General features: G+C 33.7%; 1 protein-coding gene across 4 annotated transcripts in view; it reads left to right on the top strand.

The window, feature by feature from the left end:
• LOC129746534 (ras-related protein Rap-2a) overlaps nucleotides 1–17,740 on the top strand; it is a 432,219-nt gene that overhangs the window by 405,170 nt on the left and 9,309 nt on the right. For all 4 annotated transcript variants that reach the window (XM_055740217.1, XM_055740215.1, XM_055740214.1 and 1 more), the window contains 2 exons: nucleotides 8,850–8,987; nucleotides 14,779–14,896. In XM_055740217.1, the coding sequence (XP_055596192.1) occupies nucleotides 8,850–8,987; nucleotides 14,779–14,896 (256 nt within the window). The remainder of the gene's footprint in view (nucleotides 1–8,849; nucleotides 8,988–14,778; nucleotides 14,897–17,740) is intronic.

The raw sequence follows: 17,740 nt of genomic DNA, 5'->3' as shown, positions 1-17,740 counted from the left end.
AGACATTTTAAAAACCATTATGACCGAGGCAAGAAGCAAGCTAAAGCTAAAACTCAAGTAAGCGAACGATTCTTTGAATCATACCTACATATTTAAAATGTCGCCCTTAGGAATTTTCTAGCAATCGTTTGCGTACACCCGGAAAGCAAAACAAGACAAACTATCGCTCACTCCAGCCAGCCTGATTGAAATAGATTGCATCTCACTCGTTCGTTTGGGGACTATAGCCAATGGAAGCGAACAACAAATTTACAAGCTGGGTGAAATTCAAGCTGCATCTCACTCGCACTCATGCAAAATCATCATCCAAACTCGGCAGCGCTTCCTTCGCATATTCCTTTCCTACGGAAAACAAGTGCGTCACCTCTGCTGATGCACAGTGATCCATAATATAAAACAAACTTGGTCAAAATATAATTTTTGATTTCACATGAAATTGAAAACAATAAAATTTAGCTCTAAATAACATAGTTTTTCAACATTGTAATGCCATGACTTTTTTCAATAAACATAATATTTAGAATGTCATAATTTGAACTTTGTAACCATTCCTTTCAAAGCGACACATATACAGCAAATGTTTATCTCCAGCACAATTATAATGAAATAAAAATACGTTGAACCTTATTTCCAATTGTAATTTTTTTTGGGTATGGATAAAGTTACTTAAACGTTGAGATCCAAGATATCGATTCGGATCCGAATCCTGTTGATTACGTGCTCAGAAGTTGAGAGGAAAAGTTCTAGAAATTTGCCAAAAAAAGGCAGCTAAACTTTTAGTATTATAATTCCAACTAAGATGCCAAATACGCTTGAGAGATAAATAAATTGATTATTGTCCAAAATACATTAATGGTATTTTTAAGTTATTTCAATCATTCTTTTTACATTCGACCGGTTTTAAATTTCCAGACCACTGTGCACTAACGGCCGACGATTCGGTTGCCGGCTACCGTCTGCCTTCTGATTTCGTTTTCACACATACATACAAACCTCAATTAGTGGAATTTCATGCCAAGATTAGGCGAAAAAAATGTTTATATTTTCTTCAATTTTAGATCAAATATTTACGTTGTTTGGAGTAGGTTAAAATTTTATATTTTTTGCCACGTTTTGCTGTAACCAATGGTATTTTTTAGTGATTTTTTCATAGGGAAGTGTCATTTCAAAATCGATCCGAAAGTGGCAGATGCACTAGCAAGGTAGGTTCATTTCAGATTTTTTCCGAAAATCGTAATTTTACTTCCAGTTCGTCATGTGAAAAAAAATTATTACGCAGTTATTTATATTCAATTGCGGACAAATGCTATGCAGAATGTAGACAAATGCGATTTTCTTTTATGTTTGATTTATTTTATATTTTTAGGCATATGTTTGACATATAAATTACCAAAATGCATTTTGGCATGCCAAGATAAGGAGCATGCCAAGTTAAGGCTCACATACCCTATATCTGTTTGATTGTTTTATCAAGTTTCAATGATATATCTACAGTATGCCAGCAGTATAAATTTATGTTTGTTTTTCCACTTTTATCGAATGCTGTTCAAAGCAAATGACCTTCATTTACAAAAAAAAAAATAAGAATTTTAAATATCCATTCGGAATACCCTTTCTGGTCTTTCCAACATATTGAATCATTTTGAAGATGAATTTCTTAAATGTTCGACGTTTGCCCTTGCCCCACCGTTTAAGTTGACAGGAGGGAATATTGTTTTGAACACTTCAAAAGTATACTAAAAATTTCTCATAAAAATTTTGCTTCCATTTGTCAAATTGTGCTTCAAGTGTAAAGTTCTAAAGTCTCACTTTTCAAAAAAGTAGCGGATCAAAAGTCTCTTTTATGCCGCCATGTAACACAAAAACACTTTTCATGTTAAGTAGGGTGAGTGCTCCTACTTTGGACCTAGAGCCTACTTTAGTCCTAAAATGTCGAAAATTGTAAATAATTCTTTTTGTTGGCATAGAATTAATATATTCCTATGGACACAATGAACTCTTATTCTTCCTGAACCCAACCATCCCGTTTTTTGACATTAAAACTCTTTCTGATAAAATTTTCAACGTTTTTAAAAATGCACCCCTTCATCAGAAGAAAATCAGACAGCTCATTTAGTGGGGCGCGGTTTAAAAAATTAGAGAGTTTAAGGTAAAATCACGATTTTTTACTGTACAAGCCAAAGTTTAAAGGAAAATTACTTTCACTGTGAGGAATATGAACCATTCTACCTATTTTTCTTAAAATTCATGAAAATCAATGGAAAATTCGGAAAATTTGTAACGGGTCCAATTATAGGAAACTTTCGACTTTGATGTTCCATGTTTAGACCTAACATCACAAAAACTTTGTATCAATACCAACAAATTAACAAAGATGCGAATTTTTGATTGAGGCATAATTCTGAACCAATATTGAATATTTCTAACAGTTTTTGCCAGCTTTACAAACATAAACTACAAGTAAGTAGACACAAACAAGTTTAAGCTATGGTTCTGCTGATAGAGCTGACGGGGAATGAAAGTGTTTGTTATATTCATAACAGAAATTTAAGTTTTTTTAAATGTTAAAAAGCTGTAATACTTTTGTATGATAAAAATTGATTTAAGATTACATTTTCAATAAATTTGTTTATTTATTTTCGAAAAATTATACTTTTATATGAATTTTAGCTCTTGGTCCATTTAAAGGAACCGGTCCAGTACCAAAATAGGAACAGTAGGTTCAATGTTAGAACTTTGGATCATCCATATCTTTGCAAATCTCTCAATAACGGCGTAACCTATGTTGGAAATTTTTATTGAAACTTGCAGATAAAATCATGACTTATAAATGAACTCTCTAGAGGAAATAGATTTCCCGTGCATTTTTGAGAAAATCATGATTATTTAAAAACCACCGCTTAAAGGGTCCAAAGTAGGGCAACTAACCCTACGTACTAAGGTTTTTTTACGCAGTATGAATTCCGTCGTTAACGTATAGGACTTGGAATATTTTCGCTCAAAAAAGGTGTTGATTCGCGAGAGCCGTGTAGAAGAATCATATCCATGGCAAAAAAAAACCGCGTAAAAAGAAGCCGTGTTAGAAAAACTGAGCAAAATCAAACCACGTAAAAAAAGAAGTTAGTGTACTTGAATTGGTATGTAAGATTTTTTTTTTCAGAATTTAAGTTCCTTGTATGAAATTTCTTTCGGAAAATGAATTCCCTCACTTTTGGTCAATAAAAATATTTCACTGATATCTTTCACTTATGAACACGTCAGTCCTATCTTATCTAATTTAAAGAAAAGGTTCTTGATCAGTTCATGTGTCGGATCAGATTTATAGATCTTCTTTTTCAGTTCAGTAAATTTTTACATGTTCAACTAAATGTTTCCGATCTACCTCTGTAGAAAACATCTTATTCATATTTCTGTTATCAATATGATTCAAAAATAACCTTGTAGGCAAAATGGGTTAAAAAATTGTATATTAATTCTTTACTTTCAGTTTTTTTTTTCAATTGTCCGCAAAGTGTCATACCGTTATTTCATTAGCATCAGAACTAAATTTATATTTTTTAGACAACAAATGCTATATGGACAACAAATATGGAAATATTTTTGCAAATCTTTCAATTGCTTTTGATTCGATTGATAAAATTCCAATCCGTGTCACATTTAGGCGTCATTTATTTCCACGTGCTGTGCACAATTAAGCAAGAAAAAACACATCTAGGTTGTATATCGCCCCCACGAGCATAAGAAACATAGGTACTTGGTTGAGAAACAGGCGCCTGATTGTTTATTTTTTCCAGCGATCAATGAACAGTATGTTTCGGTTACTATCCACTTGCGACGACGTTTGCTTGACCATAGAGACGAAAAACAAACCCCTCAAAGAAAAGAAAATCTCTAAAAATGGATGCCATGACTTTTCAATTTCAGATTCTGGCAAAAATAATGCACCTATATGTTTTATTCGATCGGCAAAATGTCAATCTCGATCACATCTAGGCGTCATTCATAACCATGTGCTGAACAAATGAGCTAGGAATCAAGTAGAAAAAAAATCACATCAAGGCTTCATATCGCCACCCCTTGCATTGAAAATATGCTCGATTGAGAAATACGCGCCAAAATATTCCCACTGATCAGTATGCTATGCCATGGTCACTATCCTTTGGCGACGTTGGCTCGCGACGCCTCGACCATGGAGACGAAAAACAAACCGCCCAAAGGAAGAAAAAATCTCGAGAAAATGGATGTCATGACATTAATTTGTTTCGAAAAACTACAAATTTTGTATGGAAGTCGGTTGGAGTTTTGACTATTACAGAAACCATCCCCGGCCTCAAAAACCCTCAGATGCCAATTTTGACGATGAGCGGTTCAGTAGTTTCGGAGTCTATAGGGAACAGACAGACAGACAAACATTCATTTTTATATATATAGATAGTGTATAAACTGGACTATCTATTTATTGTGTGGCTGGTTTTGGCAATAACACAACGCAATAAAATTCACATTTTACCGTTTTCCGATATAGAATTTAAGAGCTGGTTTTGAATAATTTGGGTGAGCTGTGATTAGTTTTTACCATCTTTTTTAAGATGTCTTATGAAACTAGATAAAATTTCACTTAAGCAATTTCTGCCCTTTTTTGGAAAAACTATAGAACTCTCAACTATCAACTCTGCTGAAGACCGGGACTCATTTTGATTTTTGCTTATGCTTAAGCTAATGCTTTTGTTTATGATACATACACAGCCAGATCTTGTCATTTTAGTATTTTTTTGTCAATTTTGTCAAAATTCAGATAATTTGTCAATTTTGTCAAAACGACAAAATTAAAAAAAAAATTATCCAATTTTTAAAAACATTGATAAAATTTACAAAGTTGAAGAAAATGACAAATATAGTTGGCAAATTTTTGTGGATTTTTTCAATTTCATCAGTTTTGTCAATTTTGTAATTTTCATCTATTCTGTCAAAAAAGTTAATTTTGTCAATTTGGTCAATTTGGTTAATTTGGACAATCTTGTCTATGTAGTCACTTTTGTCGATTTCAAAAAATTTGTGAATTTAATCAAATTGACCAATTTTGTTAATTTTATCTATGTGGTCAAAGTTATCAGTCACTTTTTTTCAATTTCTGATATTTTGTAAATATTGTTTATTTTGCTTATTTGTATTTCTTTATTTTTGTCAATTTTGTCAATTTGGATAATTTTGTCATTTTTCTCAATTTCATAAAATTTATTATTTTTAAAATTTTGTTTATTCTGTTATTTTTAATATTTTAAACAAATTTTTTAACTTCGTTAATTTTGTCCATTTTGTAAGTTTTGTAAGTTTTGTCATTTATGTTGTTTTTTTTTTCAATTTTGTCTATTTGTCTTTATGCCAATTTTGTCAATTTTGTATTTTTCATCAATTTTGTCTCCTTTTTCTATTTATTTTAATTTTAGTTAGTAGTTTAGTAGTTAGTCAATTTTCGCTATTTTTGTGAATGTTCTTAATGTTCATTTTTTTCAAATTTGTCATTCTATATTAAGAAATATACATTCTCAAAACTGTTTAAATATTTAAAAAATTAAAAAATGGTCGAAATTGTCCCGTTTAACAATATTGACAACAATTACAAAAATTACAAAATATTAATTTCAATAAAATTGACAAAAATGACAAAATTGAAAATGTTAACAAAAATTGTCAGATTTAAAAAAAAATATTTCAAAATTAATAGTTAATTCGATCTATTATTGAACCCTACGTTATCGCATCGTATTTTACGATTGTAAATTTACGCAATTACTTTTTATTCGTTTTCTTCACTTCACTATGGGTAATCACCCATAGCAAACGTTGAATTATTTGAAACACATCTTATTTTAAAAAGTATTCTGACTTTTATATTTCTTTTATTTTGAACGCTGTAATTCTAGAAAGAAAAAACTTATTTTAAAAACTTTTCCAAAACTAGATTATTCAGGGTTTCCCTGGATCCAGACAATTTAAAATTGAAGATTCATTATTGATTCATTATGGATAAACTGCTTTCGAAATAATTTAATCATAGTTTAATAATTTAAAATTTAGAATTGTATCATTTGTTTATTATTTTGTGTCATGTGTGACTGTAAGAAAGGCTACAATTCACTGTCAAGTGTATTAAATCGGTATTTTAATTTCATTATTTTAATTTATCACATATATTTCATACACAACACATCTCACACACTAATATTTCATAAATTTTCTTTACGATTTAAGTTTCGAACTGAAAATTTGTTGAGATCGATCCTTCATTTTTGGTCTTTTTTTTATTTCCTGAATTAGGTGTAAATTTACCAATAAGCTCTGGAAGAACTCACACTTGGGAAAATAACATTAATATTTAACCTCGTTTTTGAAAATAGAGTTTAAGCCTGTATTCATTAAAAGTTTGAAAAAATATGTCAAACTTTTTTTGAGACAGCATTGATCTAGTCTTTTACACGCTTGATTGAATTTTAACAAAAATCTTTGAAACAAAATAATAAAAACTATTAATTGCAGATTAGCCACCGTGATTTTGTTTTGTTTATTATATTTATTGAACATTGTGTTCTTTTAGTGAGAACAGTTCAAGATTTGAAATATCATTGCTGGATGAAAGAAAAATAGAAGAAATTGACAGGTGCTGAAAATAAGCAAATAGAGATTGGAAGCTTTTTCATCACATACTTAACTTTTGTTCAAGCACTTGAAAGATTCTTACTAAAAGAACACTATATTCACTGATAAGGCCATAAAAAATGTATTCAACAAAAATAAAACACATTTAATAATTTTTCATAAGACTCTAGACCATAAACAATTTGCAAAGTAGTTATTAGTATCCAGGTTCTTATTTTTCTATTCGAACCATTGAATATAAGCTAAAGTAAAGTTTAGACAACTTCTGGGACAAAAATGTATTCTTGTCAAACTGACTCTAACTTGAGCTGACTTTCCTAAAACAGCCAGATTGGCATAGATGTTTAACGTTTTCTTTCATTTTCACCCAACGTTCGGAAAATCGCTCAAGAAAAGCAATCAGGAATGGTTTCTAGCTAGAATGATGCTTCCTCCGAGTGCTGTGATACGCACGTGGTAAAAGTACCCATTGAATATATGTCGAAAATCAACACTAACTTGATACAAGAAGATATACCATGCCCCACCGGAGGCTACCGTTGCTATTCGTCACGTGGCTAATCGACGGTGATCGACATACTTGGTGATACATTTTGAACGTCGCTCCCTCAATCATTCCCGAACGTCTATCCTCGCATCATTGTTGATAATGCTCGTTATTGATAGACGATCATTAATGTTTCAAAAGGAAAAATCTGAATAAATACCAGGACCACATGTTCAAAAAAGCTGTAGCACATGCTGGACAGTTCATTGCGGTTACCTAGTCATGATTTTGTCCTTCTAGGCAAAACGAAAAATAAAAAATCATCTGATAGCCTACATAGATCGCTCAGAACTGATACATATCAGTTATGATCCTAAAGGTTGAAAGTCGTTAGGGGAAGGAAATCAGCATCGAGACGTTCGTTGCTGATAGTCTGCGTCCTTTTTTACCTTATCATGTATCGCAAAAGTGTTTCAAATACGGAAGCGTCGTTGTCATGCATGATTGTTTGGATGATTTGGTTGAAGAAGGAAAATTTGACTGCTTTGATTTTTTGGCTCTGAATGTAGTCAAGCATGGCTCGGTGAAAATGATTGATATTCGGAACGTTGTTTTCACCTTATTTTTCCTTCCAAGTTCAAAAAATTTCTTTTCGATTACAGCTTCAATACTTCTCTTCATACATTGTTGGCGAAGAAATGTCTCATTTTGAGTAACCCAATACCAAATAGATCATCCTTTATGTATGTAAATGACTTCAAACAGAATTCCAACCCCTAACCTAAACGATATGAAGACGACATTTGCAAACATTAATACGATTCGGGAAACCTTTTTCCCCGTTGATCCCCGGACGAAGTAAAATCGACAAGTCCCCGTTTGTCCTTCGGTCCAATCACTCGAGCCAGGTCGCAAGGACCACGCTCCGGTGCCCATAAATTCCCCTTCAAATAAAAAGAAACACGGTTTCCCCAAAATGTTTCTTACCGGGTCTGGCTGGGTATATTCGAGGCCGTCGATGACGATGCTACCGGCTTCAGGCGGCATCCGGAACTTGGCGTATGGTGGTTTATTTTCCGAACAGAATGTCGGTCGGTCGTCGCCGAATCGTTTCCAACCAACAGCCAGAACCTCTGGTGAATAGGAAAGACACCACCCCCACTTTCATTCATCCTTCTTGGGCAGGAACACAGAAACTGGTCGGAAACCGACAAAACAGACGCAAAGCAAATCAACTTAAAGGAATTATTTATTTCTATATTTGGAGTCCTGAATTTGGGGAATTTCGCTGTCATCGTTTTTAAGTCGGTTGTCTTTCTCGTTTGTTTGTTTGTATTTTTTTAGGCGGCAATAGACACAGTGGAATCGGATGAAAACCTAGAAAAAAGGAAAAGGATTTTGTTAACCGGGGACCTGTTCTACTGAATGGAAGCCGGGAAAATAATTTTCTTTCAGGTAGACAACACCTCGATATTATTCTCGGTCGGAATGACTTTGAATTGGGTTTGGGATTTTGATTTGGGAAATTTGGAATACCAAAACAATTGGCTTGAAACTGCCAATCTGGACATATAAACTCTCACAAATGTAGGGACATTTTCAATGTTTACTTCTGATTGGGGAGGATTTCAAATCAATCTGATGGAAACTAAACTTTATATACCTACTAATTATTTTTCTTCCAATTTTTTTTTTCAATTTACAGGTGGACAACTCTCCCTGCGTGCTAGAAATCCTGGACACAGCCGGAACGGAACAGTTTGCGTCGATGCGGGATCTGTACATCAAAAATGGGCACGGCTTCATCGTCATGTACTCGCTCACAAACCACCAGACGTTTCAGGTAAGAGTGCTCGTTTTTCTACTTTCTGCCTTCAATCATCAGCGTCCGTGAATTACCTTATATGTAAGAGAAAAAAAAAACAAACGACAAATCACGCGCATTATTTTATTCCCATCATTTGCATTTCTGAATGGGGGCCCAGCCAGCGCAGTTAAATGAAATGCGCTCTGTGAGTTGTGAATTGAAAGATCCAAGGGCTGGTACATTTTGCACAAAAGACGACAAGGTTCTTTTTGTTAGTTGCGTTATAGGAAAAGGGCTGAGCTCCGCGAAGCGTTAACCAGCGACCAATTAGTGATAGCAATTAGCGAGTAGCTTTGTTCCTCTAGACTTGGATGGCGCTCTAATGCGATCACGAATAACACGGGAAATTCAATACGAATCCGCTTCTATAACAAACATTTCCGATATTTTTTACCTTATTTGGTTAGCGTTTAAAAATGTAAAAACAAGTTTGCGCAAAAAACGACAGTAGAGATCGCGCCAACACTTAAAATCCCAGTGTATTTTTTTTTACTTTTTGATCTGATTGATTTCTAAAACATGGAAGAAATTTTTAAAAATTTACCATTTACCGGTTTTCTAAAAAACGGCCGAGTTCCAAAATGTCGATTTTTTCCAAATATTATTTTCGAGATATCACCAGATCTTAACGTTTCAGGCATTTCTAAGTCATTTGGCATCAAAATTAAAACTTCGACTTTCCGGATTTCCTTTGTCCCTTTTTGTATTTTTTTTTAAATCGATTTTTGATAATGTTTTTGAGGTAGTACATAATTTTGGCGATTTATGCCTTTTTAAGTCATTTGATATCAAAATCAAAATTTCGATTTTTCTAATTTTCTTTGGTCAGGCCCCTGCGAAGGACCCGTCCATGGGGAAGGGGGCTCTTTTTCGAAATTCAAATTTAGCCAAAAATAATAACAATACCAAAAATACACTATAAATAAGGATATGGATTTCTCAAATCATCTTGTTACTCATTATTATCACACAAACTCAAAAAATGATAAATTTTACTGATAACATAAATCAAAACAGAGTAGATAATTGTTTTCGACTGGTGAAAATGTACAGACGGAAAAAATTCGGCTTTTTCAGTCAATTCTAATAGAAGAGAAGGTGTTTTGGATCCGTAAATTGACTGAAAAAGCCGAAATATTTACCCGTTTGTTTAAATCAAAACTTCAAAACAAATCACAACGAATGTTTCAAATCAAATTTGGTCAAAACCCAGAAGCAATTCAACAACATTCAGGAGAAAAAAAACTTGATAAAGTTTTTTTTTATCAAACTCAACAGTAGATTTTCAATCGTATTTTGGCTTCCAAAAAACCTTTCATGATTATTTTTATAAAACATGTTCAACAATTTAGTTTTGGACGCATAAATAAAAAGAAAATTACAAGACAATGTTTTTTTTATGTTAGATTAAGCAAATAAAGTAAATAAAACCCGGCAAAATCCGTACCTTTTTCAATAAAATCCGGGTAACCAGGCTTAACTAGATTTTTCTAAAATTTTGTATTAAGTATCCAGGCAAACCCGGATACTCTGAGTCTAATTCCACATTTGAACTTTTTTTTGTAAATAATCTATAAAAGCCACCTCTAAGTGTATTCTCGCACTCTATCATCAGAATATTGCTTTTCATGAATTTCCGAGGTAATACCGTCAAACGGGGCATCATGCAACAGTGGGGTTCGATGCAACATTTATATAACACTACATTGAATCAATTTTTAATTTAATGTATTGTAATAAAGTTATCTTTTAATGATAACAAAATGATTATGACATAATTTCTCGCATCTTAAGCTAGTTGTCTTAAGTTTTTTACATTTATGTAAAATTTGAAAAATCGAGCAATAAATGTACAAATTTTAACATTTTTTGATGCTGAAAAAAACTTTAGTCAGTATGACGGATCGGCTTGATAAAATTACCTACAAACTTTTTACAGGTTTCCTCATATTATACCAACATTGTTGGTGTAAAAATATTTTTCGAACAATCACCCAATTTTTTTAAATGAATATATTTAATATTCAGTTAGGTGTCTGGGGTTAAATGCAACAAAATGCAAATCAAAGAAACACCTTGTAAATCTCGTTTCCAAGTGTTGGAATATGAATGTTTTGAATCACGCGTTTGTAAACATTTAAATTTCATTCATCCAAACATTTATTTTTATGATTTCAGCTTTTAGAATTTTTCGTAGTATTATTTAACCCCTAAATGTATGCAGCATTCTTAATTTCAGAAAAAATGTGAAAATTTGTTTTTATAGACCCAAAAACTACTGCAATTTGTGTTGTCATGCGTAATGGTCTTTATAACATCGCAAATATATTAAAAATCATGAATTTTCGTACGTGTTCATAAGATTTTTCATTAAAAACAAAGTTTGTTGCAAGTTACCCCATTTTCTAAGAAGGGTGAAAATCGCATGTTTTTAGAAAATTAAAAATTACTGAAGTAACCAATAATTTTTTTAACTACGCCAATTTTATGTCCCAGCATCCTTAAAACTTTTGATGCATAAAGGATACGATTAACTGTGAACATAAGTTTTTTAGAAGCTATTGAAGTTGAAAATTGTTGCATGTTGCCCCAGTTGACGGTACACCATATCGTATGGCGACCGTGAATTTTGAGCCAGTATGAAATGTTTTTTTAATCTTTTTGGCCCTTCTTAGACTTTAACATTAAAAAGAGTAAATCAAATTTTTTCTTCATGAAAATCTTTTTTTTCTTTCCATGAAAATGTTTGTAGCTTAATTTCGGGGTCGGTTTATTCTAGGTGGATAGAATCTTGGAATGACATGCTGTCAGAAACTATAAAAGACGGTACACGTAAACCCCGGATTTTAAAACCCACAATTTGTAAACACTATCTTCAGATCACACTTGATAAAAATTCTGCTACTCTTCTCTGAGGTTTTACATTCCATTCGTGGAAATATTCAATAACATGGCCGTAGGAACGGGGTGGGTTTTTTGGAGTTAAACCCCTCCCATGAGCGTTCAAAAAATGATGAGACCAATTTTCTTCACTAAACTCTTAATTTTAAATTCTAAATCCAATTATGAAGAACGACTAAAGTGAATCAAGAGTAACAATCTCGACTCAGAACTAAGGCCAAAAGCTCGAAATCTTATCCCAGGTCCGCAATTCTACTTCAGATTTTCAAAAATATTCTCACTTGCTTTTAGATATTTAAAGACTGTACTCGAAAAATGCTTTCAAAAGTTATTCACAAAAAAAGTTGGTGCATGAATTTTAGGTACAGCCCTTAGCCTCAATTATCTGTCATGTCCATTTTCAATTAACTCCAAGATAAGTTTCGTTGAAATAGACTCTCGAATAACGAATTTTTAAAAACGAATAGACTCACTCAGGCTGCCTGATTACTCGAATTTTTCACGAATGTTTATTTATTTTCAAAATCAAGAACAATTTAAATTGCGCGATAAAAATTATGTTTTTTGCGTTTAAAACAATTTTTTTTTTCTTTCTAGTTGATGTGTTTCGATAAAAAACAACTTTTTGAGTTTTTCTTCTTGATTTTAATTGAAAAATTCCAAAATTTGCCTGAATATTGCCCAGATTTTGGGTTGTATAGTTTTAAATGCCCGGATTTTGTAAGGTTTTTAGATAAAATAGCAAGGATATTCCCTGCCCGGAATTTGTTGTCTATGATCAAATTTTGGAATTAGTATTCAGTTTATTATTCTTGAATTTCAGTTCGCTTCATCATTGGGACAAATTCCTGATTAAAACCTTGGTATTGTATTTTAAACAAAAATTAGATTCATTTTCCATGTTCGAAACTCATCAATCCTGAATAGTAAATGAAAATATTTAAAATAACAAACAATTTAAAGATTTGGATTTGAAATTATTGTTTCTAATTCTTATGCAGAATTGAGACTCAAAAAAGTTCCATCATGGTGATCCAGAATTGAAATATCAGAACTTCATCATACGGCATTTGCATTCAGATTCACTAGTTGAATTACGAATAAATAATGAAGAAAATATTCATATAGAAAATCAAAGATTCATAATTAAAAAAAAAAAAGATTTCTGGTTAAGGATTCTGTCTCTTCTATTCATAAAATTGTGAAGTTATGGATTTTCGATTTAGAAATCGATTTAAATTGGAAATTAGAAATTTTTATTCAGGTTCAACATGTAGAATTCAAATTCGGAATTAAAATTCAAAATTACTCGAAAACAAAACAGGTGAAAACCACTGTTATAAAATGAGATCTGAACTCATTTCCAAAATTGCGTTCTTTGAAAAAAAACAAGATTTCAATAGAAATATTTTTTCACAGGATTTTAACAAAGGAATTTTTTGATGATAATTTATTGTTGGTAAACTTGTACTGAGTCTTCAGGTTTAGGAAAATTTTGCTCCCAAAATATTTTATTGGTTTGTTGTTTAACATAATTTACTTTTAAACAAAGATTTAAACTAAAATCTGAATGTATCGAGTTCACAAGAGTTGAAAATAAATCTGATTTGAACCCCAAACAAGTTTTTTCTTCAAATTAAAGCTTCAAAAAAGCTGAACCCTTTAAAGACTTATTTTCGAAAGTTATGATTTGATGTAGATGAATAACTTTTAATATAAAAGAACTTAAAGCCGAACAATGAGTTTCTCTTAGTTTCCTTTTTTTTCCATTTTTTTTATGTATGCATTTTTAATGTAAAAATCTAATAGGATAAATTCTGTCACCGAAGCCCCTGCCATGAGGCAGCTATTCCTACGGCTCTGTTCCATAATATTTAGTAGGTTATCTATTTTGAATGTTTTTAACAGTCTCAACCAAGGAATAAATTTGCAAAACAGAATTCTTGTATTTCTTTCGAAATTAATAGTTATTCTTTCTTTCATTGTTTCAGGGCTAATAACGTTAATTACTCTCCGCAGAACCATTTCTCTTTCAAATTTCTGAACGACTCAACTTGAAACTTGGAGCAGTGCCATAATTAACCAAACATACCATACCAAACCGCTACCAGTTTCTTTTTCTCTATTGGTACGATAGCTCCCTATTATTTATCACCTAATTCGCTATTTGCCAAGCTTATTTCCACCAGTAGGTTGGAAGTTATTCCGAGAATCAAAGCCATGAAGCTCGAGAAAGAAAAAAAAACTTGGACTCGGTTCTTGCTTAGGAAATTTATGATCCATGCCACACCAATCTCAACTCCCAAACCCAAATAGGGTAAACGAAAAAGAGAAACTACACCATTACTAATTTTATGCTGCCGTGCGAGGTCGCTACCTAGTATATACTTCACCGAATTTACTGCCATCGCTCATTTGATGAGCCATTTCCTCCGTTCGGGAAAGGAATGGAAGAACTTTCATGTTACTTTTTATGTGGCTATTAGCACTTTATTTGACATTCTTCGGGAATCGCCTTGCAGGCTATTGTCAGATCGTTGAAGAAATGGGGCTTATTTTTGGCTTTTCCGGGGTCTGAATCAGCTGCTGCTGATCAACACGGCAATTTGGGTGATATTTTCGATACATTCTACTGATGATTGGGGTCAGAAGCAAAAAAGTCACGGATAAAGTGCCATTTTCTTCGGCCTAACTAGAAGCAGGAGCAAGGCAGTAAATGTTTTAGTGTAGCACAAGTACAAAATTGGGCATCTTTATTGAACCGAAAATGACGGTCGCCATATGGGTGGGTGGGTTGGTGGAGAATGTACTAAATGTTTTTATGTCTTGCTCATTTGTTGTTTTTGTTTCTCTTTCTCCTTTGCAGGACATCTCCAGTATGCGAAATGTGATCACCCGTGTGAAAGGTAGCCAGCCAGCACCAATCCTCCTAGTCGCCAATAAACTAGATTTAGAATGCCAAAGAGAGGTTTCGACAGACGAAGGTAAGTCAATCAACTGGTCGGATAAAAATAGCTAAATGATGTGCTTTCTCCTGGTGGTCACTTGTCTGTAACACTAGAATAATGTGTTGGAATTTTTATCAACGTTTCGATAAAAAACTACGTTCATCTTCAAGGTTTCGTTTTTAAAATTTCCTAAATTTTGTCTCAATCTGTAAACGTGTTTATCTGATAATGATTCTTTAAAGTTCATAATTCCATCCGAAGTATTGATTTCAAATCCCGACTTTATCCAGCTAGCTATGAATCCGTACGCTCGAAAATAGAGCTTTCAACTCAAAAGTTCTATAGGTTAAAAGCACCGATCCTTTCCTCTTCCTTCAAAACGAAGCCAACCAGGAGCAAATCGAGTAATAAACCATTTGCTCCATCCAATTGTAAAATGCTTTCCCTTCCATTTCCTTATTTACAATTTTCCCGCACATTTGAAGTTTCACCTTTTTTCCGACTATCAGCACAAGCACAATATGAAGCGAAAAAAAAAACATAAGAAAATTCTCGGTGCATATTTGCTCGAATCTTCGAGAGTGTGTTTGTTTGTGCTGTGCACATAACTTCGTGTTGTGCTGCTGCTGCTGCTCATGGGAAAGCTGTTCCTGTTCTCATTTTCCCAAGCGAAATTTCTTGGAAAAATCTTTCATTCAGCAGTCGTCTGCCTGTTGTGATTGGCTTCGTTTTGCATTTTGCAGCCTTCCGAGTGGGTTCGATTCGTCTGATTCCAGAAATAGGGAATGGGAAAAGTGTGTGGGTGTTCCAATCAACCTCCCAAGGACCGGGACATGGCGACCGTTAAAAGATGATGTACCAAGGAATATCTACAGGAATTGATGTTTCCAATTTTGTGCTTTCCAGCACAGGGATTACTGCTTCTTTACAATCGAGAAAGCACAACAAAACTATACCCATCTTCACCTACACATAAGTTTTCCGATTCCGATTTGCCGGAATCGAATCCGTGAGAAATAGTGTAACCCAGACCCATAAGAGTTTGAGGTGAATCAAATTGCACCCCACTTTTACCTTTCGAGATTCGCTGTTACAGGTTCTTACGATTGGAAAATGTCTGTAGATGCTATTTTTGTAGCTGTTTTATTGATGATGCGTCTTTGATTGTCGTGATTTCTTACAACGATGGCTTTTTCGGCAAAAAAAAATTTCAATCTTCCTTTTAAAGAAACAATAAAATAAGTCACAATTGACAAAATGGTAGATTTTTTAACAAATTTACAATTTTCTAGACATTTTCAATCTTTCCATTTGGTCAAATTTGTCAAACTAATTCAAAATAAAACACTTTTTCGATGGAAGACTTTTTCGGCTACAGTTTGTTTTATGTGTAGCCATTCACCATTACAAATTCCCTCTAGATCATGAAATACTTATGAGTGTCTTCCTGTTGGAGTGCTGCCAAAAACCGAACCGGTTGGCATTTCGCGTGCCTCCATCATCATTATACAAGTACAAGTGAGCAGGTACTTGTCCCTCCACCCTCTTATTCTGAAGGGGTCAGAATAATAGCTTTCCCAAAAATGTATAGTTAAGTAGTTCACCATTTGACGTTGGTTGAAGATGCTGATGGCCTTTGGCCAACAGACTTTGGCCTACCGCCCCTCATACATATAAGGCAGTTGACGTCCCCAAGATGCAACAAAAAACAGCAGCACCAAAAAAAAAAAGAACCAGATGAATCGGACACCGAAAAACAACACAGCTCTCCACCCACGCGTACGATAATTGATTCTACGTTTAAAGAGCGCGGGAGGTGTTTGGTTGAGTGAAATTGTGATCCCCCTGGCCGGCTGACCTTGGCAAGCTGCCGAGAGAGTATCCAAAAACTGACCATATCACCCATCATCCATTTACATGTTTTCGGATCATTTGGTTCGAATGGCAGTTTGAAACTGCTTGTCGATCTAAAACCTATGAATTATCTTTTTTTCAAATTTATAATGTCGAAAAAAATTGTAGCTTAAAATCTAACTTTAAGGCTCATTAAAATAAACTAGAGACAAGAGATTCAAACGGTTCATATTTTTTTGAACTTATCAATCGACATCTCTTTTTATTAACACACTATCATACTCACTTGTATCAATATGAACAGTTTAATGAATATTTAAATGCTTTACTTTTAAACCTGCTCTATATTGATCTCATATGTCTGCAATTGATTATCTTACGAGTGCCGCAACATGGATTTTATGCACTGTGTTTGCCAATCTGGATATCGAAAGTGCACTTTCTACCTTCTATGACCTACTTTGGGGTACACTGGGTGAGAACACCCTTCCTAGACGACCAAACCGACATAAGCCTTTTAAGCTCTCTTGGTGGAACTCCGATCTACGAAGAAGCCGTAATTCAGTTCGCAAAGCCCGGGAAGGTTGCCATTGGAAAATTCCGTCAATTTCTCCCATTCATAAGTCTGGAAATGCTCATCGACTAACGGCCAATCGCAATTCTCTGCTGTGTTTCAGAAGTGCTTGAAGTCTTGACGATAGGCTTTACTCAGCAGCTACTCCGATACTTGCCGAGGTCCAGCACGGGTTTATCCGGAAAAAGATCGACGTAGGCCAACTTGATGTACAGTGCCTGCTGCAACTAATAAAAAACTGCAGGTGGACTCCATTTAAGTCGACTTTGCCAAAGCCTCCGATAAAGTGCCTCATATGGTTGTGGTAGTAAAACTTAAGCGCTACGGATCCCCGTAAATTAACAACCAATTGGATGCATTCCTTTCTGTTACATCGTCATGGCTTTATAAATGTTCGTGGAATTCATTCTATTGGTTTCGATTTGCCGTCTGGTGTTCCACAGGGAAGTCAC

The sequence above is a fragment of the Uranotaenia lowii genome, chromosome 2 (assembly GCF_029784155.1).
Source record: "Uranotaenia lowii strain MFRU-FL chromosome 2, ASM2978415v1, whole genome shotgun sequence".
In the NCBI taxonomy this organism is placed as follows: Eukaryota; Metazoa; Arthropoda; class Insecta; order Diptera; family Culicidae; genus Uranotaenia; species Uranotaenia lowii.
This window is presented reverse-complemented; position numbering and strand designations above follow the sequence as displayed.